At 35.0% G+C, this 22,623-nt stretch overlaps 8 protein-coding genes across 14 annotated transcripts; 3 read left to right on the top strand and 5 right to left on the bottom strand.

Moving 5' to 3' along the window:
• The first annotated feature begins 1,143 nt into the window (after positions 1-1,143).
• On the top strand, positions 1,144-4,416 carry LOC116342005 (sorting nexin-29). Of its 2 annotated transcripts, XM_031769464.1 has the most exons (7): positions 1,144-1,770; positions 2,069-2,250; positions 2,348-2,524; positions 2,764-2,974; positions 3,005-3,568; positions 3,647-3,932; positions 4,028-4,416. In XM_031769464.1, the coding sequence occupies exons 1-7, from the start codon at positions 1,640-1,642 to the stop codon at positions 4,172-4,174; spliced, it is 1,698 nt and encodes a 565-aa protein (XP_031625324.1). In that variant the 5' UTR covers positions 1,144-1,639; the 3' UTR covers positions 4,175-4,416. The 2 variants fall into 2 exon arrangements, with proteins under 2 accessions (XP_031625324.1, XP_031625323.1); XM_031769463.1 differs by having other exon boundaries at positions 2,764-3,568; positions 4,028-4,415.
• Positions 4,417-4,423: 7 nt separating this feature from the next.
• On the bottom strand, positions 4,424-5,186 carry LOC116342010 (frataxin homolog, mitochondrial). Its single transcript, XM_031769473.1, has 2 exons — positions 4,820-5,186; positions 4,424-4,723 (listed from the first exon to the last, which is right to left on the bottom strand). Exons 1-2 carry the CDS (start codon positions 5,138-5,140, stop codon positions 4,457-4,459), a joined length of 588 nt encoding a protein of 195 aa, XP_031625333.1. The 5' UTR covers positions 5,141-5,186; the 3' UTR covers positions 4,424-4,456.
• A 652-nt stretch (positions 5,187-5,838) lies between these two features.
• LOC116342011 lies at positions 5,839-6,815 on the bottom strand. 3 transcript variants are annotated; one of them, XM_031769474.1, is made up of 3 exons: positions 6,671-6,815; positions 6,270-6,498; positions 5,839-6,036 (listed from the first exon to the last, which is right to left on the bottom strand). In XM_031769474.1, exons 1-3 carry the CDS (start codon positions 6,717-6,719, stop codon positions 5,892-5,894), a joined length of 423 nt encoding a protein of 140 aa, XP_031625334.1. In that variant the 5' UTR covers positions 6,720-6,815; the 3' UTR covers positions 5,839-5,891. The 3 variants fall into 3 exon arrangements, with proteins under 3 accessions (XP_031625334.1, XP_031625335.1, XP_031625336.1); XM_031769475.1 differs by having other exon boundaries at positions 5,839-6,104; XM_031769476.1 differs by having other exon boundaries at positions 5,839-6,141.
• Positions 6,816-6,952: 137 nt separating this feature from the next.
• LOC116342006 (digestive cysteine proteinase 1-like) lies at positions 6,953-10,429 on the bottom strand. The gene is made up of 8 exons (XM_031769465.1): positions 10,271-10,429; positions 9,170-9,217; positions 8,833-9,105; positions 8,477-8,734; positions 7,840-8,400; positions 7,481-7,769; positions 7,284-7,404; positions 6,953-7,200 (listed from the first exon to the last, which is right to left on the bottom strand). Exons 1-8 carry the CDS (start codon positions 10,311-10,313, stop codon positions 7,135-7,137), a joined length of 1,659 nt encoding a protein of 552 aa, XP_031625325.1. The 5' UTR covers positions 10,314-10,429; the 3' UTR covers positions 6,953-7,134.
• Positions 10,430-11,013: 584 nt separating this feature from the next.
• LOC116342008 (39S ribosomal protein L39, mitochondrial) lies at positions 11,014-12,547 on the bottom strand. The gene is made up of 5 exons (XM_031769471.1): positions 12,368-12,547; positions 12,100-12,282; positions 11,886-12,027; positions 11,281-11,818; positions 11,014-11,169 (listed from the first exon to the last, which is right to left on the bottom strand). The coding sequence occupies exons 1-5, from the start codon at positions 12,438-12,440 to the stop codon at positions 11,104-11,106; spliced, it is 1,002 nt and encodes a 333-aa protein (XP_031625331.1). The 5' UTR covers positions 12,441-12,547; the 3' UTR covers positions 11,014-11,103.
• Positions 12,548-12,612: 65 nt separating this feature from the next.
• LOC116342009 (RNA-binding protein pno1) lies at positions 12,613-13,656 on the top strand. Its single transcript, XM_031769472.1, has 2 exons — positions 12,613-12,961; positions 13,027-13,656. The coding sequence occupies exons 1-2, from the start codon at positions 12,726-12,728 to the stop codon at positions 13,532-13,534; spliced, it is 744 nt and encodes a 247-aa protein (XP_031625332.1). The 5' UTR covers positions 12,613-12,725; the 3' UTR covers positions 13,535-13,656.
• Positions 13,657-14,382: 726 nt separating this feature from the next.
• Positions 14,383-16,600, bottom strand: LOC116342007 (syntaxin-16). Of its 4 annotated transcripts, none has more exons than XM_031769468.1 (5): positions 16,339-16,600; positions 16,127-16,260; positions 15,422-15,597; positions 14,871-15,357; positions 14,383-14,717 (listed from the first exon to the last, which is right to left on the bottom strand). In XM_031769468.1, the coding sequence occupies exons 1-5, from the start codon at positions 16,417-16,419 to the stop codon at positions 14,591-14,593; spliced, it is 1,005 nt and encodes a 334-aa protein (XP_031625328.1). In that variant the 5' UTR covers positions 16,420-16,600; the 3' UTR covers positions 14,383-14,590. The 4 variants fall into 4 exon arrangements, with proteins under 4 accessions (XP_031625328.1, XP_031625327.1, XP_031625330.1 ...); XM_031769467.1 differs by having other exon boundaries at positions 14,383-14,721; positions 16,339-16,599; XM_031769469.1 differs by having other exon boundaries at positions 14,551-14,721; positions 14,879-15,357; positions 16,339-16,599.
• Positions 16,601-16,748: 148 nt separating this feature from the next.
• Positions 16,749-22,148, top strand: LOC116342004. Its single transcript, XM_031769462.1, has 9 exons — positions 16,749-16,865; positions 16,933-19,644; positions 19,852-20,333; positions 20,541-20,783; positions 20,856-20,951; positions 21,043-21,180; positions 21,281-21,588; positions 21,673-21,790; positions 21,889-22,148. The coding sequence occupies exons 1-9, from the start codon at positions 16,850-16,852 to the stop codon at positions 22,048-22,050; spliced, it is 4,275 nt and encodes a 1,424-aa protein (XP_031625322.1). The 5' UTR covers positions 16,749-16,849; the 3' UTR covers positions 22,051-22,148.
• The last annotated feature ends 475 nt before the right edge of the window (positions 22,149-22,623 follow it).

A 22,623-nucleotide genomic window follows, 5' to 3' on the forward strand; every position in this document is an offset into this window, starting at 1 on the left:
CAATCCGTCGCTTATCACATGTGTCGCAATCACAACGTATGCGCAGTTGCCAACACGCATTGCACACAATGCACGGAATTCGAACGCTTTTGTTTAATACTAATGAATTGTAACGGTTTTCTTTTATGGAAGACTTGGAAATCGGAGAATATTTTATAACATTATTCGAAAAGTCAAAGACAATCTCAGCAAGAGAAAGAATTTTTTTCCATTATTCCATTGATTAACGAATTTTGAGAAAAATGTGCAAAAAGTATATTTCAGCCGATTTTGTATTATTTTACGCCAAACGGTCTAATTTAATCGACGAAAATGATGTTTTGCCAAAAACATTGATAAAAAAATTGAAACAATTTTCAGCCACTAAGATAGTTCAATTTTATGCGAAACAATCTTTTGAAATCTTCTCCGGCGAATCCAGTATTATTGAATGAATTTCCATAAACAATCTTGAATACTGAATAATTCGGATAAAAGACAGCGTGCACTAATGTATTCATATTATAAATGTATTCAGTTTATCAATTCCCAGAATTATTTGTTATGGGTCCTCATTATAAAAACCGGCTCCTTCAAAAATGACGTCTAGTTTGCTTGACATCTTGTCATCCAAAAGTCAATTAGTCATTTATGCAACTTTTTTTCAATCCTATTCGACATGATTCAGTTTAAATTTATTGGCACTTCTGACTATTTTTTTTCTTCATAGTTTTCTTTGTGCGATACATATGCATATCACAGCTACTTTTCTTAGATCATTCCTCTATCTTTTTCAAAATTTCATTTATATTTGTAATTTAAAACGATTTGTTAATTGTGTCGATGAAATGAGAGAAATATGATTTCTTGGAACCCGTTAAAAGAAGAACTTTTTTCTGTCGTTATATGTAAATCTCAAAAATTTAAATAAATATTAAATGTGAATAAAAAAAACTTCACAAGATATCTTAAATTGAGCCATTGAGTTATTTAAAATAAGCATTTAAATGCAACCGCTTCGTTGTGAGTAATTTAAATTTGACATTTCATGTATACATATAAGAAGAGCGATAGCTATACAGTCCACGAGCGACAAAACAGTGTATGTTTGACAGTTCAGCTACAGCTGTCATGTATATTTTCATAGCAAACACAACTTTGTTTCACTGAAATTACGCATTTCAATGCCACTAGTCGATATGAGTGTGTGGCAATAAAAAAAAAATTGTGTTTTTTTTTAGTTTTAAATTAAACTGAATGCATTTTCATGTGTCGTATTTGAGAATATTTCCGTATCTCCAAATACGATTGTCTTCAGAAAAAAAGTTATTGTCGATAAGTGAGTAGTGCCTCGTCAACAAAATCGTATTGTATTGGATTTTATTGTTTACATTCTATCGATTGGTGGCATAAAGATGTATTGAGCTTTAAATAAACAAAACAAACGAAAAAATCACGTTCTAAATATGCAGCAGTATTTCACGCGATAACACAATTAAGTCAATGTCACAAATCTAATTAGTCTGTGTTTTTATACGAAACTAATTTGTGGTGTATTTACGCAGTAAAGAGAAAGTTTTCATTTTTGTTCGTTCATGTGGATTATCTACGACACATAAACAAATGCAAACAAAGATATCTAAATCTTGGGTGAGATATAATGAGCGGTCGATTATTTGGTGATAGCAAAAATTGCACTATGCTACTTAAAAATTTAATGGACAGTGTTAAGGAGGTACAAAATGTGTATGGGAAAAATAAAACACTTTTGGCTACTGAAAAAGATACAAGGTATGAATCATATTGATATTTTTAGTTCGCTCTTCAGACATTATAATGAGATATTTTCAGCCAGATGAATGAGCTCAGCCAGATATCGCCTGGAGCTGAAATGGAGTGAAAACAATAAAAGTGATTGTTATAGTGATTGTAGCAATGTAAGTGTAATTATAACCATAACAATCAATTCTATTGTTTTCACTAAATTTCAGCTCCTGACGATATCTGGCTGAGCTGATTCATCTGGCTGAAAATATCTCATTATAATGTCTGTCGCTCTTTGACAATATCATTTTTATGTCTTCATCAGAGTTCAAAGAATGTGTACAAATTGGGAATCAGCACTATCGCATGGACTAAAAACCACATCAGTATTCAAGAATATTGTGTCGGGAAATTTAAAAACAGAATTACCAACAACTTCGTTCTGGGAATTTGCCTTCAAGCATTTAACGAACCATGAAAAGGAGCGATTTTCAACGCTACGTTATGGTGTGTATTTAATTAACAAACGAAATGCCTGCATTTTAACTTTCTTAAAATAGCACACAATTTAACTGAACATTTGTCATGTTTTGTTACTTTATAGTTTACACAGATCACGGTAAAGTGCGATCACTGATACGAGCCGCTTTGAATGAACGTGCATTAGAACGATACATTTCGGAGTGGTTAAGTGATACGACTGGATTGAATACGTATTTTGAAAGTTGGGCGTTAATTCGTGATAATGAAGCGAGCAACCTCTTACCATCGATTGCAGCCGGTTAGTTTATCTATCATTCATATGACATTTCCGTTGTAAACAGAGCTGTTATTGACCCTGGAGAATTAAGGACACTAATTTATGTCTGCACTTATTCCATTTTAAGTGCTGCAAGAAAAGTTCCCACACCTCGGCGGTGTCAATAACCGTTGTGGCTGTATAAAACAAACTATTTCAATTCATTTATTTCCCATGCTTACTAAATTAACGTTTATTTCATGAAAAATCTTTCTACTTAGGTCTTGGATCGATTTTATTTGCCGTTACAGTCGATAGTCCGGAATTGAATGTTTCAACACTGGCTGAATCGGTATCTCCGCGGCAAACGAATGAAATTATTATTGCAGTACCAACGGTGAGCAGTTCAACCGAACGAAAATCAGTTGCGCCAAAAAAAGCGGCGGTCATATCATTCGAAGAAGATGAAAATAGTTCGTTGGTCAATGATAATGTGTTAAATTCATCGACGCCACCAACTTGTGTGTCTCTAGCCGATGCCTGCTTGAAGTATCAGGAAAAACAGAAATTGGCCGAAGAAAAATCGAAGCCATTCACGACCGATTCTACTTATGAACGACTCCATGCCGAACCGATAAATATTATTGCTACTAATTCAAGAATACTATCCAATGAAACCGATTACATTGAACCTGAGTTTCCAACATCGATAAAAATGATCAAACCAGCGATACAAACATATCCATCGAATTCATATGACTACAAAGAAACGGATTCAAATCAATCAAAAGCGACTGATAGCAGCAGTGTAACCTCGGATACAACAACAAATTCTTCAAATTCATCACCAAATCAAGTCACTTCCCAGCCATCGCATTCCACATCGATGAGCAGTTCAATCAGTAATACAACGTCTTCAATCGAAGAGAATGAAAATGATGACGAAGAGCATGAAAATGACGATGAAAATAAGAATGAGTTACGCATTCAAGAGCTAACGACCACTGAAAGTGAACATATCGCACGGATCCGAGAGCTAGAACAACGATGCGCTTTATTGGAAGACAGATTAACTGCGTTGACACTGTAAGTATTGTGAAAAGATTGAAGAAGAGCTATCTAATCAATCAATAAAACCCCTTTCAAATGTTTCCCTTTTCACAGTGAAAACACGCGACTGAGATCCGTTCACCACAATCTTGTAGTGAGTCGACAAAGTTCAAAGCATTTTATGGTGAGCATTCCGCGAGTTTTACTCCAGCGACGTGATGATTTGAATAAAAAATACTTTGCATACGAGATTCAAATCACACCAGTGTCTGGGGACAATGGAAAATGGTCATTGCTTCGACGATACAGTGAATTCCATCGAATGGATAAATATCTGCGGATGAGCAATCCAATGATAAAAACGCTTGATTTTCCACCGAAAAAGAGTTTCGGTAACATGGTAAGTGATTCAAAATAGCCACCGGTTCGGTTTATGTAACGTTATCAAATCAAAAGATGAGTATAACAGTCACGCTGTTTTCTTGATTTTTATAGAATGCTGACTTCGTTGAGATGCGACGACAGCGATTACAAGTCTACTTATTGGGTGTGTTATCAATGATGCCAGAAATATCATGCTGCACGACAAGGTCACAATTGGAGCAAACATTTCCATTTTTCAAACAGAGTCATCGGTTGTAAAAGGTCATTGTTCCCGTACACGTACGATAACCTCACAAAAACTTAAGCGGTTTAAGCGGTTGAATCTCCATTTTGATAAAGTAAACATTAAGTAAAATGAGATTTACACGAAAAGAGAGCGATTGTTTTATATTTGTAAGGAAAGAAATTTTTATGAATATATATGTATATGAGCTGAAACAAATTTAGTATTCACAATCAATTTATTTGTGACACACAGAGATTTATTCAAATAAAACTATTCTCAAATTTGTAGACAAAACAAATTGCATTTTATTCTTACTAACATCGCGACCCAAATGACAAAGATTGAAATTGTGTTTTCGTTTTTGTTACGTCGGTGAGTTCTTTGTCAAGAAGTTCGTGTAGCGTTTCGCCTGTGTGTTTATAAACCCAGTAACCTTTTTTACTTCCGTCTGCTGCATACATGAAATCGTATCTTTTCGGACCACTGGCTGGTGAACTCAACCAAATCTGTTTGTTTGGCGATTGCTTATTTATAACATAAGTACCGTATGTTGCACCCAAACTGACCGTCAGAACGCCATCCTATTAATTGAAACATATATTTGTGTCACATGAAAATAGTTACCACTCACAATTTAACACTACGGACAAACACTGTATTCATATTTAAAATTTCACCTTATTCAGAATGTCCGCAGACGCCAAGTGATTGACACTTTCAACCAATTCTTCAAAGTAATCACAAAGAGAGTCCAATGTTTCGGCACAAAATCGTTCATAGTCAAGCTGTGAAATTGTAACAGCATCTGATGAAAATCGAGCTGTTTGCACGACAAATGGATAATTTGTTTTACATGGCGTTTGTGCTGGCAATTTTTCAAATAGACGAACAGATGCCAAGTTTACTATTGTTCTTCGATGTATTCTATTTGCAATTGCTTTTTTATTGTTCGGTGAATTTTTCACAAAGAAAAACAAATTTCTCACTAATTTACTCATATTGAAGGGAATTTGTTTTGATTGATAAAAAATGAGGTTAGGTTTGCATGACATTTGAACGACATTCTTATGTCAATGATAAGAAAAGTCTTTTAACGTACATTTACAAAAGTGTACTAAATTTTAATCGAATTTTGAGGAAAAGTTGTTGCATAAAACGAAGCATTCAATGATTTCTTTGATAAAATTTCATACATAAAGTCAGAAGCTTACCATTTAAGTTTAACTAAGTTTAAAAATATTTATGAATTCAAAAATAAGAATTCTTTCAAAAGTTCATACCTACGTGATTATAGCAAAAATAGTTTTTAAAATATTTTGAAATGATACACCTATATACGTACTATATAATAATTTATTTTAGGCTATGAAATGAATTCATCATCCGTGCCTTGATTGTCCATGTCTGTGAAATTAAATTCTTCAAGGAAATTCAAGTCAATATAAAACTAAACGCGCAATTTTTAATTCTTTTCCACTGAACTGAGCTCTTTAAAAAGTTCAAGAATTTCTTTGAGACTATGGAATAGCTTATCTGTGAAAATTCACACAATTTTATTTTGTTGGGATGGTTCATATGAAACTTTTTTTTATAAATGAAAATTGTTGAAATGAATGAAAAACGGTTAAAAAAACTTTTTTCAAATTATTGATTATTATTTTCTGAATAAAACATTGAAAAAAAAAATGACCTAAAAAGTAACATAGGTTGCTTCAGTGAGAACACCGCAATTATTGTCATAGGTTGACATTAGAATCTACAACAAAAAATTGTTTTCTTCGCCTTCCGTCGTGGCAGCTCATGTCGTTTTCGTCCAACCAAAGTACGATAACCTATGCCAACAGAAGCTTCAATTGTTACTGCTTCAATTCGTTGCTTTATAGAGAACGTTGTCCTGGAATTGATGGAAAAGATGATACAGATGGTCTTCGATCAATTCTTTTCGGAATCATCGATGATAAGCTGTTTGAAAACATTTCATATAAGCAATGGATCAGTGCTGGAAGTAAGTCGAATAATTTATAAAAAGTGATATTCTCTTTTTACTGTTGTTTCCATATGTAATTCACAAAATGTGTTGGTTATTTTTCTTTGTAGATGTTATGCGTTTACACAAAGTGAAATTACCAGTCTATTTTATTTAGCTGCTGATCAGTTGTGATGGGAGCCCCTTTAAACGATTGTCCATATTCACCTTCAAATTGATAGGTTTTTACCATACCATTATAGTAATGAATACGCGATCGCCGTGCAATTGGATCAACCCACGCTGCAAACGGCTCTTCGATTTCGGCATACGCAATGTTCAAAACTCCTGTGAGAGTGTAAACCGAGTCCCATATTGGTGGCTTAGTAGCTAAGGGAATATACGAAAATTTCGCACATATTAGAACTGTTCGATAAATCAAAATCCTTAACTTTTGTTCTAGCCTTTGTCTTATTAATAGTAATTCAATGTCACTTTAATCTGTGTAAATAATGCGCGATATGACTTCAATTAACTGACAAAAGGTCAAAACAAATCTTACCATCAATCAAAACTAGAATCAAAAATAGATTTAATGTAACTAGTTTCATTACAGAAATTGGGCGCAAGCAATTCGGAGCAAGTGAAACCGATTATTGATAACTGAAAAGTACATAATTTGTATGAATAAATGCATTCTGTGTAAGTGAAAGACTATGACTGAACGTTGATTGCATCGAATTTCATTACAAGCATTTCTGTTGTGACTAACTTGTGATTAAAATCGATTGAATTTTCGATGAATGCGCATACGTCGACAATAAATTGAACAAAAACAACATCATTTAAAAATATTTCTGAAAATTTATTTATCAATTGTGGTATCAAAATAAACAATTTATGGCTTTCAAAATAGCTTGAAAAAACTAAGTGTTTTTACTATATATTTTCTTGTTTAAAATGAAACTGATTTTTTTTTTTCAAATTATTGATTACTATTTTCTGAATTAAACATTGAAAAATGGCTTAAAAAGTAACGTAGGTTGGTGAGGTGAGAACGCCACAATTGTTTTCACGAGCTGCCATCAAAATCTGAAACCAAACGAAAATTAAAACATTAAAAAATATACTCCATACATTTCATGGTTAAATAGACAATGATTTCGTGTACTTACATAACCATCGTTAGCCCATAAGTTAGACCAGCTGTTCTTCACAAGCCAGTATAGTTCTCCATTCATCGTTCCATATCCCACGACTAAAACAGCGTGGTCTAATTCGTCTTCCTTGTTTCCACTAAAAAAGTTAAACAAATTTCTATTAATTTTGTTACAAATCATGAAAATAATAGTTTATCTCCAAAAAAATGTACCATTTTGGTTCAAAGTAAACACCATGCGAGTAGAAACTGAATGTTTTGTGTGAAGCGTCTATTGCGACTGAGATTGGGCCATGTTTAAGTAAAGCTACTTTCAATGCATCGGGGCTGCCAGTGGTTACGTTAACCCATCCAGTAATTTGGGCGACAAGTGTTACATTTTTGTCGTTGACATGGCAGAAGCCATCTTGTCCTTTGTAGCCGCCGTACGATTCTTCGGTTGGAATACCACCGTTGTTCATCATCCATTTATAAGCACGGAAATCTTCACCACCGTCACAGCCTATAGCAAAGTGAATAAAATATATGTTCAATATAAAGAGAAAATGATTCCCATAATGTGGAGTCCATACCATTATTTCCATATCCCCATGAGCAATCAACTAAAGCTTGTTGTGAAACACGAATCAAGTTGCCACCATTGTTCAAGAATAGAGCGCCTTCAATAGCTCCGGTGGTTCCGAATGACCAACAGCTTCCACAAACCGATTGATCCTTTACTGGTGTTACGGCTCCATACAACCGCCAATCATGTTCATCAGGTAAATCTTCCAATGTCTCTGAATCCAATGTGTAAGGGAATGGTTTGCCACCGTTATTAGCCACAACTGTTTTCTTATATCCACGCAATGCTTTCAATTCATCTTGGGTGCGGTCGGCCAAATGGTTTACGCCCAAACTGAAGGACAATCGTTCACGATTCTTTGAGTGAATGAAACGCAAATTTTGCATGAATACATTTTTGCGGAACATTTGTTCATCTGTTGTTGCGTATACAACACCATGTTTTTTCATGAAACGCATATGTTCCATGTCAACATGTGATGAATCAACTGGGTGAACAAATTCCTTCATTGGATTGAATGTGGCATAGTGTCCATTGCCTGGTCCTGGGAAGCCAATGCATGGTTTTGCTATTGGGTTTAAAAATCAGAAATTTCGTGTATTTTTCATTTAAAAATATATTAAATTTGGAAAAAAGACACTTACATTCATCAACTTCGAAGATTTCATCTGGAATATCATCGTGGGCATAAGAGTCGTAGTCCAAGCGATAATGATCGTAATGTGAGCCCAATAGGGTGTTATAGCCTCGCATTTCATAACGGACTGGTATTGGTTGACGTGAAGCAGGATATTTTGGCGATTTTACGTACCGCACCCACATTGCATACTTGTTTGTCTTCTGGCCGATTGCCTCTTCGAATACGAATTTATCGCATTTCCATCCAAGCAAATCCTCGGTAGCTAAATAATCATATTTTGTTATTAATATTTTATTACCTGTATATTTTTGCCGCTCCGGCTGTATATCTATTTAGTTAATAGATCAATTTTTCCCTTACCTTCCAACTTGAATTGACGACAGTCAGGTAAAATAGACTGTGGTTCGACGCGATTTTCGCTGGTTCCGTTGACTTGCAAACAGGTAATTACATTTGGATTTTCGTCAGTGGTGACTGGTGCTACTTTCAATGATGTACCAAATTCCCCATCGCGGCTCAATTGATATGTTTTTACAGTCCCACCATAATAGTCAATACGCGAACGATTTGTGTTTTTATCAAACCAGGCTTCAAACGGTTCCTCAATCTCCGCATACGGGATGTAGAGTACACCTATATTTTTAAATAAAATTCAATGAATTAAACAATTTTTCGTTTGAAGCATGTAATAAAATACCTTTAACTGTGTAGACTGGATCCCATCTTGGCGGTTTCGTGGCCAGTGCTGAACGTAAAAAAAAATGATGTAATCACAATTTATTATTCCAAATAGTGTTTTCTTTGTTCATACACTTATATACTCAAATGAATTTCTACGTTTTCGGCTTATCTCGATTGAATTTTTGCCTATTTTGATCCCTACCATTTTGTTGCTTGTGTACTTTATTGTGCTATTTTTCGAACGAGTGATAACACGGCAATCAATTTAAACGGTTTTTTCTTTGTTTGTAATTTAACCGTCGCAATAAGTTTATTTTGTTAAATACATAGAATACTTTTTCATAATGCGATTGGAAAAAAGGAAAGGAAAACGAATATTTCATAAAAACGTCGCTTAAGAACTCATCTTTATGTGTACTTTTACATCACCCAAATTATTCGATTTTTTTTTCTTTGTTTAAATTTATTATGAGTTTTTTGAACAGATGTTCGTTCGTTTATTATGTTTTGGTTTTTTTCATTTTCAATTGAATACAAACACTGACTATATTGTTTGGATCCAACATATTCCATGCGATTGGTACACAAAAGAAACGAAGAAACACGTATTCAATGTATTGATAAAGATTCGTTCTACCTGCGACTGTTTTTATACATATTGTTTCCTAACACACAGCTGATGCAACTGGCTGTCTTTTATTTATGTTTTGAAAGTAGGAAAAATGCTCTTTTGAACAGGTAAGAGTTTTATTTTAAAAAAAAGAACGATTTTTTTGAAATAAAGACATGACAAGTAAGGTAGGTGCATCGTTAATTTTTCATAGAAAATAAAAACGTGATTAAACTAAGTGAATGGCAACTTTGAAAGTACTAAATCAAAATTTAAACCATTCCGCTTACACATTCAAAACGTCTCAACTTATTCAATAAAGAATAAATACATCTCCAAATAGGACAGTGTTAAATTATAATCTTTTCAGTCTAATTCAATTAATTGATAGCGAACAATTTGCAAAATGTGTTTGTCATGGCATATGACACATGCACATGTTAAACGGTTTGGAGATGTGCACTTTTCAATGACATCGACAGTAAAAATGAAAAAAAATCAACTTACCACCAATGCAAAGTGCACTTAGAGCAAGAAATATCAATTTCATCGCAGATGATTGATTATTTCTCTGAAAATTGGAATTAAACTGAAGTAAACGAAAGTAAAGAAAACGAAAGTGTATTCTTGTAGTCAGTGCTATCGACTCAACTGCAAGACTTCAACTAATTTGTAATACAACGATGAAATTATGTTCGGCTCTCTCAACTTGTTGCACTCATACATAAGCGAACAACGTAGCATTGCAAATCATACACACTCACAACAAACATAAACATTAACACAAAAGTAATCATGCTACTGCGACGATGAAGATGAGAAAAAGGAATAGAAGAAAGTCAGACGAGTCGACATACTCGCAATGAACTGAGCCTTATCGTTTTCTTTATGTTCAGTGGATGGGAATGTTTTTTTACTGTTCTCACATTTGTACATCAATGACTTCAATCTCTCATTCTCTCTCTCTCTCTCTTTTCTCCCTTTCAGAGTAGCATGATTGATTAAATCAAAAATATAAGTTTGATCAACAAAGGTCTGCTTTTTTAAATTGATTATTTTCGGCAACTGTACTTCTCTTATAATTGAGAAATGATGCCTTTGTTTCCATGTATGATATTTTGAAAATTGCAAAGCGGTCAAAAATTGTGTTTTTTGAAAGTTTTTTAGAAATCAAATACACTTTATCTGAAATTCTCGCAATGAGAGAATTTCTCACTGCATTCGTGTCGAATTCAAATAAAGTCTCCGAATAAATTTTGTCATTTTTTTATTTGAAATATTCTTAAAAAATAATCTAACAAAACGATTGGATATTTGAAATGAAATGTCTATGACATTGCTTAAGCCAGTTTTCCATATCTCCGTTCATATTTGTCTGCTGGTTCGGTCGGTAAACGTGCTGGGTTCTGTAATATAAGGAAAATTACAAATTAAAAAAAAATTCAGTATTTTTCAGATCAAATTATGACAACATTTTTTTAAATTAGGAACCTTTATTTTTTCTTCGTCGTACTCACCATTTCTTTAATACGATTTTCTAAGATACTAAATGCATAGTGATTCATGACAATTTCTTTGGGTAATGCGACTCCTTGTACCCGATAAAAACTGTCTGTACTGTTAATATCGGCTATTTTGAATGCAGCACCAATTGTACATCGGCCGAGTAATGCTGTTGAGCCCATCATTGGTCCACGACTAATGTCAATATGATCTCCAACTCGATAAATAATGACTGAACCGTCTCGTGAGATGCTTGGCAATTGTTCACGTTTAAATGGGCAATTTTTGAATATTTCGAATGCTAAATCATGCACCACCTCCAGACGCTCGAATTTCAAGTCTTTTGCTGCCATTTTTACCATTTCAGCCGAAATTGTTCGAAGCTCTTCTTTGTTTGGTGTACAATCCTGATGGTTCAGGGAAATGTCATAGACAAAACTGCCAGATTTAACATTTGGCGATGGGAAACTGTGCAACTGAACATCGACGGTGTCTTTGAAGACATTTGACAAAGCAGCGCCCAACATAAATGAACAGGAACGCCAAAATGCACTGCAATAAAAATGTTAAAATTTTCTTGGTGAATGAGACTTTAAGAAGTGCAATTGAAATATTTTACCGATTGGCAAGGTACGGTTCAGCCACTGTGAAATTCAATAACTGCAATGTACATGAATCTTCAAATGGTCTGTGCATATCCCATGGAACTACACCATCAATTAGAGCTATTGCCGAACGATTGCAATGAATATCGGATAAATCTGTTGTGAGATAAAAAGAAAATGCAGCGATAAGAACGAGACCTCAGTTTCAGACACTTCGTCGGGCCTTACGTTGTGCACAATTGTACGGTGTCGACAGGTTTTTGTTCATAATAAGTGTAGTATCTTCTGGTAAGCCCAAGTAACGTACTTCAATTTTTTCTATACGACCCACTGCATCATGTTGTCGCTTCTTTTCCAAGTCGAACAATTCATTTTGATATTTCCGAACGTCGTCCCGGTTTGAAATCCATCCTAAAAACATACAATTAGCCGCAAGAAATTAGAATAACTTCTATTCAATCTAACCTCGAAAATCAACGGTAAATACAATACTTACGCTGTTGTGAAAATTTGCAGATGTTTTGCAAATTCGATGTTAGCCTTGGCAGAGAACGTCTCAACGAATTCATTTTCGTTAATTTATGAACAAAATTGTCTAATTAAATAAATTATTGTAAATTTTCGGTGAAGTGTAATAAACACACAATTCGAAATGTTTTCTTTGCCGAAGTGTGTTTGAGGTGAGCAATGACAGTTCGCGCTACGTGATACAGCGCCAACTTCACATTGGTCGAAATGTCAAACACCATATTTACAACTCTTTTTCCCAGTTCATTTGTTGCGAGTCACACGTGTTTTCATTGCATTGCAATTGAAATATTCTTTTCATAAAAAACAAATAAAATCACATAAAAATGGAAGTGGATAAGAGTGCAAACATTGATACCGATGCCTTTTTACCGCCAAGTGGTCGCCAACAGGTGAAAGCTGGAAAAAAACGAACGATCAGTACATCAGCCGGAGCCGAGGAACAAATGCAAGTGGATGAAACGACTGGCATTGAGGGTGCACGCAAATCACAGGTTCCGAAGGCCAAACGAAAGAAGCATACATCTGTGGAAATTCGCAAGATTCCAGTGCCGTCACACAGGTTTGTACCAAATAAAAAGTAAAATAACTGTTATTGTTTTGTTATTGATTGTCAATTGTTTTCAGGTATACACCTTTGAAGGACAGCTGGTTGAAAATTTTCGAGCCATTGGTTGAGAATTTGAAGTTGCAGGTGCGTTTCAATATGAAAGCACGCCAAGTCGAAATTCGATTGAGTCCAGAAACACCAGACGTATCAAATCTACAGAAAGGTTCTGATTTCGTCAAAGCGTTTATCTACGGTTTTGATATTGACGATGCAATGGCATTGCTGCGATTGGAAGATCTATTCATCGAAACATTCGAAATAAAAGATGTAAAAACATTGCGCGGTGATCATGAAAATCGTGCCGTTGGTCGATTGGCTGGTAAGGGTGGACGCACGAAATTCACCATTGAAAATACCACTAAAACACGTATCGTTATCGCTGACACACGCATTCATATATTAGGAAGCTATCAAAATATTCAGTTGGCACGACGTGCATTGTGTAATCTTATTCTTGGATCACCACCCAGCAAAGTCTACGGCAATTTACGATCCGTTGCCAGTCGCATTTCAGAGCGAATTTAAGAGATTTTTTTCGCTAGGTCTATGAAATTCAAACTAATCATAAGTATATTTGCATTGTTATACATTATCTAATAAACAATAAAACATACATCTAGGGATGTAACTCAAGAGACACAAAATTACATCGGCTTTTTTTCATTCATTCAGGTGATGAATAAAATATTGAAAGCTGAAGAGATTTACATCAATTTTAAATAACAAAACAAAACATGAAAAAGCGAGGTAATATTCGTATATCCAAACATTTGACAAACAAAAAGAGCATCGTTTGGCATTACGGATATAATCATTTGTATTTCATTTTTGAACTAAACTCAACTTCCCCAAAAGCACTTTTATTCTTCTTTATTTCACTCAAAATTTGAACAATCCTAAATAATTATACCTTTAATTTCTCTTTATCAAAACACACATAATATTATTCAGCAAATTGAAAAAAAAAAAACATTGGAATTTTGGAAGGTTTTACATAAAATTGAGATTTGTTGGGATTGGTATCAAATCACATTGTAAATACAGGTAAGTACAACAAAGTACAAGAGTTAGTAAAAACTTATTCGAATGATTTTCTGAGTGTTCATATTTTAATCGTATGTTCCAAGTGTCAATTGAGAAAGGATTATTTTCTAGAACTTGTTTGGTAGTCCCCTCTAAACAACAATGAAATCACAAGTTTCTATTATTATGTCCCATGATTTCGGCCAATCAAGTTATACTTCAGATGTATATTAAGGAAGTTTTCCAATTTATTTTGCTCCTTTAGGTAATATTGATCACGCCCTAAAAACCAAATCGAAAAAATGGTGCCATGTTTCTCTCTTCTCAACAAAATAGAAACGAATCATTCGTCACTTGCATTATTATACTTTTTAATGGAATCAAATAAAATACAATACTTAGAACATATACCATACATCTAGAGATGAAACTCACAGACAAAAAAATTCAATAAATATTTTTCTATTCGTTCAAACGAAATAGTTAAAAATGTTCAAATTTAGTGGAATTTAGTAAGTATCAAAAGAATCATCATAAATAGAGTGGTTGATGCCAAAATTAGGATGCAATACATTTTTCGATTCTTTCGTTGATACATTTCCGCTCTCTGCAATTGTCTATATCCTTCAGTGACTTTAGTCTGCGTTTGCTCCACATTGTAATCGATCCGATCCAAAACGGTGCCCTGCCTAGGGTTAATCACAAAGAAAAGAATGGAAATAATGGAAATTAATCAATATGTAATGGAACGTAATGGAAGTAATGGAAAAATAATCGAAAGAATGGATAGCATTCTTCAATAATGGAATAGTAATTTTTAAAATACGAGGTGACTTGCTCTTGAACCATTTGTGCTAGGTCTTTGAAGATGTCATGTAAATCGGCAATGGATGATACAATCTTAATGACTTCTTTTTCACGATGTTCGGCCATTTTTGTATTTTCCTCTTCAAATAATAGCAATTGCGTTTGCGTCATTCGACCTTGTTGCGATATACTTTTCTGGAAGTATTCGTCAATTTGTTCGTCACTCTGTTCAAAATAGTCTGAATTCGCAGTTGGTTTGGAGGTAGTTGGTTTTAGGAAATTATCAAATGTATCCACGGCATGTGCATTAGAAGAAGAACTGGCTATTGCTGAACCATCATTCAGATCAATTGTCGTGAAATCGGGAGTCTCGAAGAAAGCATTTGAACGTGCCTCACGCGAATTTAACTGCTTCAAGTAATTCGATTGACTCGTTCGAAAACGATAAGTCACATCTTGTAGTGACAACAATAAATGGGTTACTACGTTCTTTGTTAATCTCTGCTCCAGTTTGTTGCCTGAAAATCGAACAAAGATCTCGAATTAGATGGATTAAACATATTGAAAATTCAAGTTACTTACCCTGTCCTAAACTGGAACGAATGAACTGAATGTGACGATGTGTTGAGGAAATCAGTTTTGATATCGTTTGACTAAGATTTTCAATGAGTTCCTCTTCTTCGCAGCGATCGTCTAATGATGGGCGCAGCAAGTGACGTGCGTGCAATGAACCCAATTCATCCAATTTTGGCTTGATTCTGAAAAAAAGGGAATCGATTTAATACACGAGATTAATCAAGTTCTGTTAAGGTAGAATTTTGGTCAACCGCAGAAAAACATCTGAGCTGCTATTAGCTCTGAGATGTTCAGGAACTTGTAAGTGATCCATATAATTTTTAAAGTTCCGGTCCTGAATACAGGCCCTGTTAATATTACAGGAAAGAGCAGCAATTACAAAAAAGACACCTCAACAGTGCCTATACCAGCTCTAACAAAGCATTTAAAAGTCGAAGCAAAACTTGGATTAAACTTGCTGCTTTCTATACTTGATGTTGAACAGCATCTGGTGAATTCGAATGGTACCATAACATATTTTCTTTGATTTTCTGTGAAAGCGAAGAGTTTTGTTCACCTCCCATACAAAATCAATGACGTGACGTATGCATTCAACAATTGCTTGATGGTAAATAACAACTAACAATAGCAGCATTTACTTTCAATACCAAGGTCGGATTCAAAGAAGTTCGATCATATTTGAAGACAGTGAATTTATCGAGAATTCTTTACTTTGAAATCGTATACTGTGCCTCTTCCAGTTTATCCAGCCAAATGGGCGGTGATGCATAATCATCTCTCAGTTCTAGGCCTTCCTCCGCATCACGTAAAGTTCGCTGCAATAATCTATCACTATCACTTGGCCTCTAAAAATCCACACAAAAAAAAACCAATCAAAAATCGCTTTCATTCTACTTCCATATGTTCGATTCGAATTTACATACCCGATCATCGTACATATTTCGATTTTGTACGGCATTATTTCGCATCAAAAAGAACACTTCGGTGAGATTTCTCGATGTCATTTTTCCCAGTAATGCAATGGAAACGAAAAATGAAGAAAATATTCACTTATGTTCGCAAAATTTCACAAAAATATTAAAATGACACTGTTCTATTTGACATTTTCGCTGTTATCTACACTAAAGTGTAAAGAGTGCATTGTATGCAATCGATTAATATTGGATCTGAATTGTTTGTATGTGATTTGTCGCAAAGCTGTCAAAGTATGTTTTTCTCTCTACATATGTCATCGCTACACTCACGCAGCGATTCAATCACGAAAAATCTAACCTCACTTTTTGATTTACACTTTATTTGACGTCTAAATAACAAAACACATTTGCCGCACTCAACGAACACACGTGGAGTGAATGGATAATCCAAAACAAAGCGAAAAATTTGGAGTTTTTCAGTTAAATTTGCAATTGAAGTGCATGCTTGGAATGAGCAAAGATGAATACAGAAAAGGGTAAGAGAATTAACTCATTTTGAATTCCAAAAAAAAATATTCAATTTTATGCCATTTTTCATTGCAGAGCTCCGTAAGTGGTTGAATCGTCCCGACTTCAGTTTTGTTGACAATCTAAGTTTCGGCATCAAAGTGTGGAATTCCATTGAGTTTGTTCTGTTGACAAAACAAGAGATAGTTGTCGATGAATTTTGTAATAATTTAACGAAATTGCGTGACGAAATCAATCGTTCATCGGATCCAAAGTGCGGTGACGTGGCATGGGAGAAAATCAACGAATTTTTAAATTTTCGATATTCGTCTGGAGCTGTTAGTGTCGCTGTTAAAGATAAATTGGTTAAAACTCTGTCGCAAGAGGCTGAAATAAGTATCAATGAATCGAATGCGTCGCATTTGATTTTGAATGCTTTGCTAGTCACCTTGCAAAATACGTCCATTCAAAATTATTACAAGAGTAATGCGGTGGAATTTGCTCGATTTTTGGGATTAAACATTCGATATGTGACGGTGTTGTTAGACTCAGAAGAAGCAATTGAACAAATTAAGACGTACAAAGAGCACATTGATCAGTTGTTCACTGCCCTGAAGGCGTTCATCAAACAAACTCCGTTCCTGGATGAATTCAAATCGGCGTTTGCCACTGAAATTCTGACTGCACTGTGTGAACTGGTCATTTTATCACAACGCCGGCAAATCGTTGCCAAACAAGAGCTGTTGAGCATATTGCAAGAATTATATTTCGATGGAAATCAAACGAATGAATTGAAAAAGTATTTGAATGGAGCAAAAACGAAATTTCCAACATTTCATGAGATATTCGCAAAGCCAATGCATGTCTTTCTCACAGTTGTCGAGGCATTAGTGTGGTCGTTTAGAAATGATGAAGATGTACGAAAAGCATTTTTACGTTATTTATTCAACGAAACCGATGGACGCTTTCGAATCCAATCCGGCGAATCAATTCAAACCCAATTGCATGGCGTAACAGTGTGCATGTTTCTCCTGAAAAAGTACGATGTGCCAATGCATTTCCAAATCGATTCGAATCGGGCAGCCACATATCTGGGCCACCAAATCGAATTCTTTTTTAATTCGTATCACACAAATCATACATATGAGGTGCTGAATTTACTGTGTGCCACATTAAAGTTGGATCCATTGATTTTGGAGTATTCCGTATGTCAGATCGCGGTAAAATTCATGCTACTCCCCAAGAAAGACGAATCAATTTGGAATAAATACGAAGAATTTATGTTTTTGATGATTGAAATGTATCGGAAAATGAGCAGGTCCGAAAAGTTTATATCACAATTGATAAAAAATCTGTACGAAACAGTGTCCAAGGTGAAACTTTCAAAAAAATTAAAACGTTCATTTAATAGCAGTTTTGTGGAAGGATCAACACCATCGAAAAAACTCAAAAATTCTGTGGACGATGACATTTCAATGGATGGCAGCGTAATTGAACGCAGTGTATCCGAAAATCGTTATGTCACCATGTTCGAGGAGAATATTTTGACCGAATGTGAGAATTTGGTGACGAAATCCGTGTGGAAGCAAAATATTCAGAATAGCCAAATTTGGAGCGACATTGCATTTGCATTTACACCAGCTATCAGTAGCACCTATACTCGTTTCATCTCGAATTTGGTGTCGCGACCATCGTTGGTCGTATGGAAGACACTAAACTTCACCTTGAAGGATTATGTGCAACAATTGAAAGATGCCGATGGAAAATGCAGTGAAAATTGTATATTTTTAATTGAAATCACATGTGCATTGCTCAGTCAATACTTTATGGGATCAAGATTGGCCGAACAGTCGGATAAATCATGGAATGAAATTGAGGCAAATCGAAATGCAACTCGTGACATTCTCACCGAATTCGGTCACGCAATTCTCAATCAAGAGCACAACTATCGCACGATGAATGCATTCTTGAAACTATGCTATAGCGCTTCAAACTTTGATTTGCTTGTCTGGTACTATCGTCCGGATTCAATGGGAGTCGATGGCGAGGAGAGTAAAAAGTTTGATGTTGAAAATTCGGCGAAGAAGCTACTTTCGTATCTAAATGAAAAAGAATGGATAACAATTCAGCAACGAATCACCAACTTTGGCAAACGCGAATGCAAGGCCAACATAAACAAAATCTATTTGCAACGATTGAAAACTAGTCAATTGTTTGAATTGGAAAAAGCTGACGAAGTGGATATTTCCAAGTATGTACTGTCAACCGCTTTTAAGGACATTGAACAAATTGCGGATATTTTAAATGATTCAAGCCTTTGTTCATGGTTCATTGGTAATTTGAATGCCAAACAAAAGCAAATCGTATGCGAACTGTTGCTGCAGTCAACAAGTGAATTTAATACCTTGAATCGGTTGTGCTGCATAAATGATTGGCAATTTATTGAAAGTTTAACCGTGGCCACGTACAAACAACTCATCGAAATATTGGCGGTTGGCAAACATTCGGAATATTTATCGGAGATAAATTTTGATGCGATTTTTGAACGGAAATTTAAAAAAGCATCGAAGGAACTTGGCGTCATAATTGAAAAGCAATGCAACGAACCGAAGTATGCAGATAAAAAACATATTCAAAAACAACGTGAGCATATCATGGATTTGGTGGGGCTTTTGAATAATTTACCAGTCGGATTTGGTAAGGCGGATGCTAAGAGCATTATTTCAGCATTACATGTCATCGTATATCGATATTTGTCCGTCGGCGGTGATGAGGAGTTGTCGAACATTGCTGTGAATATATTTAAAGGTATGCGTTTGATTTACATAAACTCTTCTCCCTCGAGTTCGCAATTTCATTTCATGGAATATTTGTTTTTTTTTTTGTGAAAAGAATCTGAATATTATTCAATTGATCCATTTCGTTCCGTTCTTTGGAATTTTATCCGACGAATTTGCAGACATCAAATTTCCATAAATTAACATTTCTTTTTTACTCATCTTTCATCTACAATAGCCATTCTTCACTTTGGTGAATCGCCGAATGTGTTTGCCAATCTAAAAATCAAGACGTTAATCACGATTTTCAAGGACGAAAATAGCGTTCAATCAATATTTGCTTTGATATTTGAGCGAACATGTCGCGATATAAACATTGAAAATGCCAAAGTCCTTGATGAATTGTATGAACTTCTACAGCAATTCGAAACAAATGACCAGAGTCAGCAGAAAATTTTGCTACAAATAGCCGTATTGGTAGTGGGTGATTTATCAAAAGACAAGAAAAATCGAGTACACTGTGACCGATTTCGTGACATTGTGTTTGGAATCATAAAAACTGTGTCCAAAGACAAGAAGAACGGTGGATGGTTGATTGGGGCCACTTTGCCCGCCTTTGTGATTATTGTGAAGGCCTATATTGCTGCGAATAAAGCGAAGGAAGAAAAGGACAGCGATGAACAAACGATACAACTCATCAAATTATTCCTTAAAAATTCAGTAAGTAACATACATTATACATAGGTTTTCAAAACCGTCAGGTCATCTTTAATTGTGTCTATTCCACACATGATTCCAATTCATAAAAGATTCACCATTCATGCTAACATACTGCGGTACATATAGGAGTGTACTAGATATGTCAATCACTTCATTATATTTATTCGTATTTATTAACCATATGAATTCATGTGATACAATTTTCAGGTCGATTGTATGAATCAGCATTCGGTGCGGCTTTTGAATACAGCCCTAGAGAATAAAGCCTACCTTGGGCTTACCGATGAGGAGATAAAAGAATTGGTTGCAAAATACTGGCTAGATTTCAAGATGGCCTGCGGTAATTCACACGATGTCGCTACAAATAAAACATTGAATAGTGCTCTCAAAATCATTTGTGATCACAAAAGCATCGATGAATGGATTAAATTACTGACCGAAGTGGAAAAGGTGAGACGTGAAAAAAAAACACATGACCTCGTTGAGTTCTTTATTTACCAAATCTCATGCAATCTTTATTAGGAAATTGAGTCATCGATTTTTTCCGACCAGTCAAAGCAACAGAGTAAAATATTGGCGTCAATGGCAAATTGCCAATACAATAAGAACAAAGGTCAAGTAAGTGTATATTTTCAATGAATGGCACTTGGCATTTTTTCCGCCGTGGGCATTTCCAAATATAATCGAATCATGATTGTGTCATTTGCAGATTTTCACTGGCTTTTTCAAAACCGTCACACGGCAAATCAATTTAACAATTCGTGCAAGAACTACGGACTTGACACAGAATTTCGATTGGATACTGAATTTACTCGAATGTTACACCATTTTAACCAATAATGTGCAGGTAATTCATTGAAATAAATCATAAAATGATGGCGAATCTTTCTTGTGTTGGATAAATTGCATATGATGGTTATTTGATACATTATAAAATGGTATTACAGACGCCCGTTTCTGTTGAGTTGATTGATGATGTGCTGGCATTTTTGGCCGAGATTAATATCAAGAAAATTGATGCGGAGAAATTCGATTCGGATCAATTTAAAAGTCTATTGGAACAGATGTGTGCATTAGTTTTGGGATTGATTCAACATCGTTCTGTGTTTATAATGGATCGTGTGCCGCATTTTTCAAACGTGTTCAAGGATCTATTGCAGACGATTTGCTGGTATAAATCAAATCGAAGCCAACAAACACAATTAGAACAGGCTGAAATAACAATGCTCGCCGAAATGGCACACAGTCTTGAAAAGTAAGTTTCACACACAAAACACACCAAATATACACCCTTTAGATACTATGACAACATCCACATTTGTTTTCATCCATTTTCTAGAACAAACAAAACATTTGTAAAACATTCGGCGGAAGTGAAGCGTGTCGCACCATATTTACTACTGTTTGCCATCAACATGATGATTGGCAATGATCGGCCTACGACTCTTTATTCCAAAGTATGTGCAGCGCAGTGAGACAGACAAAATTTATGAACTTCAACGAAATGCATCTCTCAATAATCGTTTTCCGTTGTATTTTTCTTCCCTTTATTTAGATCAAAACACACATCGAGTACATATGCTATGACCTAATTGCTGTGTGTGATCACCGAACCGAAGGGTACATTTTACGTAGCTGCAATGAAGCGTCCAAAGCCATTTACGAGAGTTTGCATCGTGACTACCGAAAATACTTTAAATTTAAGGGCAAAGTTTAAAGCTCCAACTTTTCACAATACAAAGACGAAAGAAAGGGCAGAAAAGGAGAACGAAAATACAACATATTCAAATTATTTGTTTTTTTATTCTAAAAATTGTCGACATATTTTTGTAAAACAATTTTTAAAATTGAATTAAAAAAAATTGAAAAAAAAGTTGTGCATTTTTTTTTTCATCTGCATTTGAATAGAAGTATTTTTCAGAACGTGGCGAGTGATATGCCCTTCGTAACCCTACGTCGGGTTGAATGTACTTGAATGAAAATGTCAAAAACATATTTGCTTATCAAAAATCGGCACGGTATATTTTGACGACCAAAAATGTCGGTTGCCAAGCAACGAGCGTAAGTGATAAAAAACATAAACAAAAAAACTTTTAACTAGGATATGGTTTGTACCGACCGCTATATGTGTATAGCTGTGCGGTGTGTGCACTGCACCTGTGTCACTATGGTAGTGTGTGGAAAAAAAAAGAAACGCCGAGTGTCATTCGGTATTGTATAAAGTTAAACAATTTCATTGTAATCAGCACAACAACCCTTTATTCGTTATTTGTATTTGTTGGAGATGTTT

This window comes from Contarinia nasturtii, unplaced genomic scaffold, assembly GCF_009176525.2.
Source record: "Contarinia nasturtii isolate CC-2019 unplaced genomic scaffold, AAFC_CNas_1.1 Cnas_scaffold_810, whole genome shotgun sequence".
NCBI classification, from domain to species: Eukaryota; Metazoa; Arthropoda; class Insecta; order Diptera; family Cecidomyiidae; genus Contarinia; species Contarinia nasturtii.

Bases quoted from the DNA above. Each gene is read 5' to 3' on its own strand.
- LOC116342005 (XM_031769463.1), top strand. From the start codon at position 1,640: ATGAGCGGTCGATTATTTGGTGATAGCAAAAATTGCACTATGCTACTT. The intron at 1,771-2,068 runs GTATGAATCATA...TGTCTTCATCAG, and splicing joins GCTACTGAAAAAGATACAAG to AGTTCAAAGAATGTGTACAA. The intron at 2,525-2,763 runs GTTAGTTTATCT...CTTTCTACTTAG, and splicing joins CTTACCATCGATTGCAGCCG to GTCTTGGATCGATTTTATTT.
- LOC116342010 (XM_031769473.1), bottom strand. From the start codon at position 5,140: ATGAGTAAATTAGTGAGAAATTTGTTTTTCTTTGTGAAAAATTCACCG. The intron at 4,724-4,819 runs GTGAAATTTTAA...TTCAATTAATAG, and splicing joins CTGCGGACATTCTGAATAAG to GATGGCGTTCTGACGGTCAG.
- LOC116342011 (XM_031769474.1), bottom strand. From the start codon at position 6,719: ATGAAACTAGTTACATTAAATCTATTTTTGATTCTAGTTTTGATTGAT. The intron at 6,499-6,670 runs GTAAGATTTGTT...ATATTCCCTTAG, and splicing joins GATTCTAGTTTTGATTGATG to CTACTAAGCCACCAATATGG. The intron at 6,037-6,269 runs GTAATTTCACTT...CATCAATTCCAG, and splicing joins CAGCTAAATAAAATAGACTG to GACAACGTTCTCTATAAAGC.
- LOC116342006 (XM_031769465.1), bottom strand. From the start codon at position 10,313: ATGAAATTGATATTTCTTGCTCTAAGTGCACTTTGCATTGGTG. The intron at 7,405-7,480 runs GTACATTTTTTT...TAACTTTTTTAG, and splicing joins GTTTACTTTGAACCAAAATG to TGGAAACAAGGAAGACGAAT. The intron at 7,201-7,283 runs GTAAGTACACGA...GTTTGGTTTCAG, and splicing joins TATGGGCTAACGATGGTTAT to ATTTTGATGGCAGCTCGTGA.
- LOC116342008 (XM_031769471.1), bottom strand. From the start codon at position 12,440: ATGAATTCGTTGAGACGTTCTCTGCCAAGGCTAACATCGAATTTGCAA. The intron at 11,819-11,885 runs GTAAAATATTTC...TTTTTATTGCAG, and splicing joins GAACCGTACCTTGCCAATCG to TGCATTTTGGCGTTCCTGTT. The intron at 11,170-11,280 runs GTGAGTACGACG...CTTATATTACAG, and splicing joins AAAATCGTATTAAAGAAATG to AACCCAGCACGTTTACCGAC.
- LOC116342009 (XM_031769472.1), top strand. From the start codon at position 12,726: ATGGAAGTGGATAAGAGTGCAAACATTGATACCGATGCCTTTTTACCG. The intron at 12,962-13,026 runs GTTTGTACCAAA...AATTGTTTTCAG, and splicing joins ATTCCAGTGCCGTCACACAG to GTATACACCTTTGAAGGACA.
- LOC116342007 (XM_031769467.1), bottom strand. From the start codon at position 16,419: ATGACATCGAGAAATCTCACCGAAGTGTTCTTTTTGATGCGAAATAAT. The intron at 15,598-16,126 runs GTAAAGAATTCT...CCTTTTTTTCAG, and splicing joins GCACAGTATACGATTTCAAA to AATCAAGCCAAAATTGGATG. The intron at 14,722-14,870 runs GCAAGTCACCTC...GATTAACCCTAG, and splicing joins CTAGCACAAATGGTTCAAGA to GCAGGGCACCGTTTTGGATC.
- LOC116342004 (XM_031769462.1), top strand. The intron at 19,645-19,851 runs GTATGCGTTTGA...CATCTACAATAG, and splicing joins TGCTGTGAATATATTTAAAG to CCATTCTTCACTTTGGTGAA. The intron at 21,181-21,280 runs GTAATTCATTGA...ATGGTATTACAG, and splicing joins TTTTAACCAATAATGTGCAG to ACGCCCGTTTCTGTTGAGTT.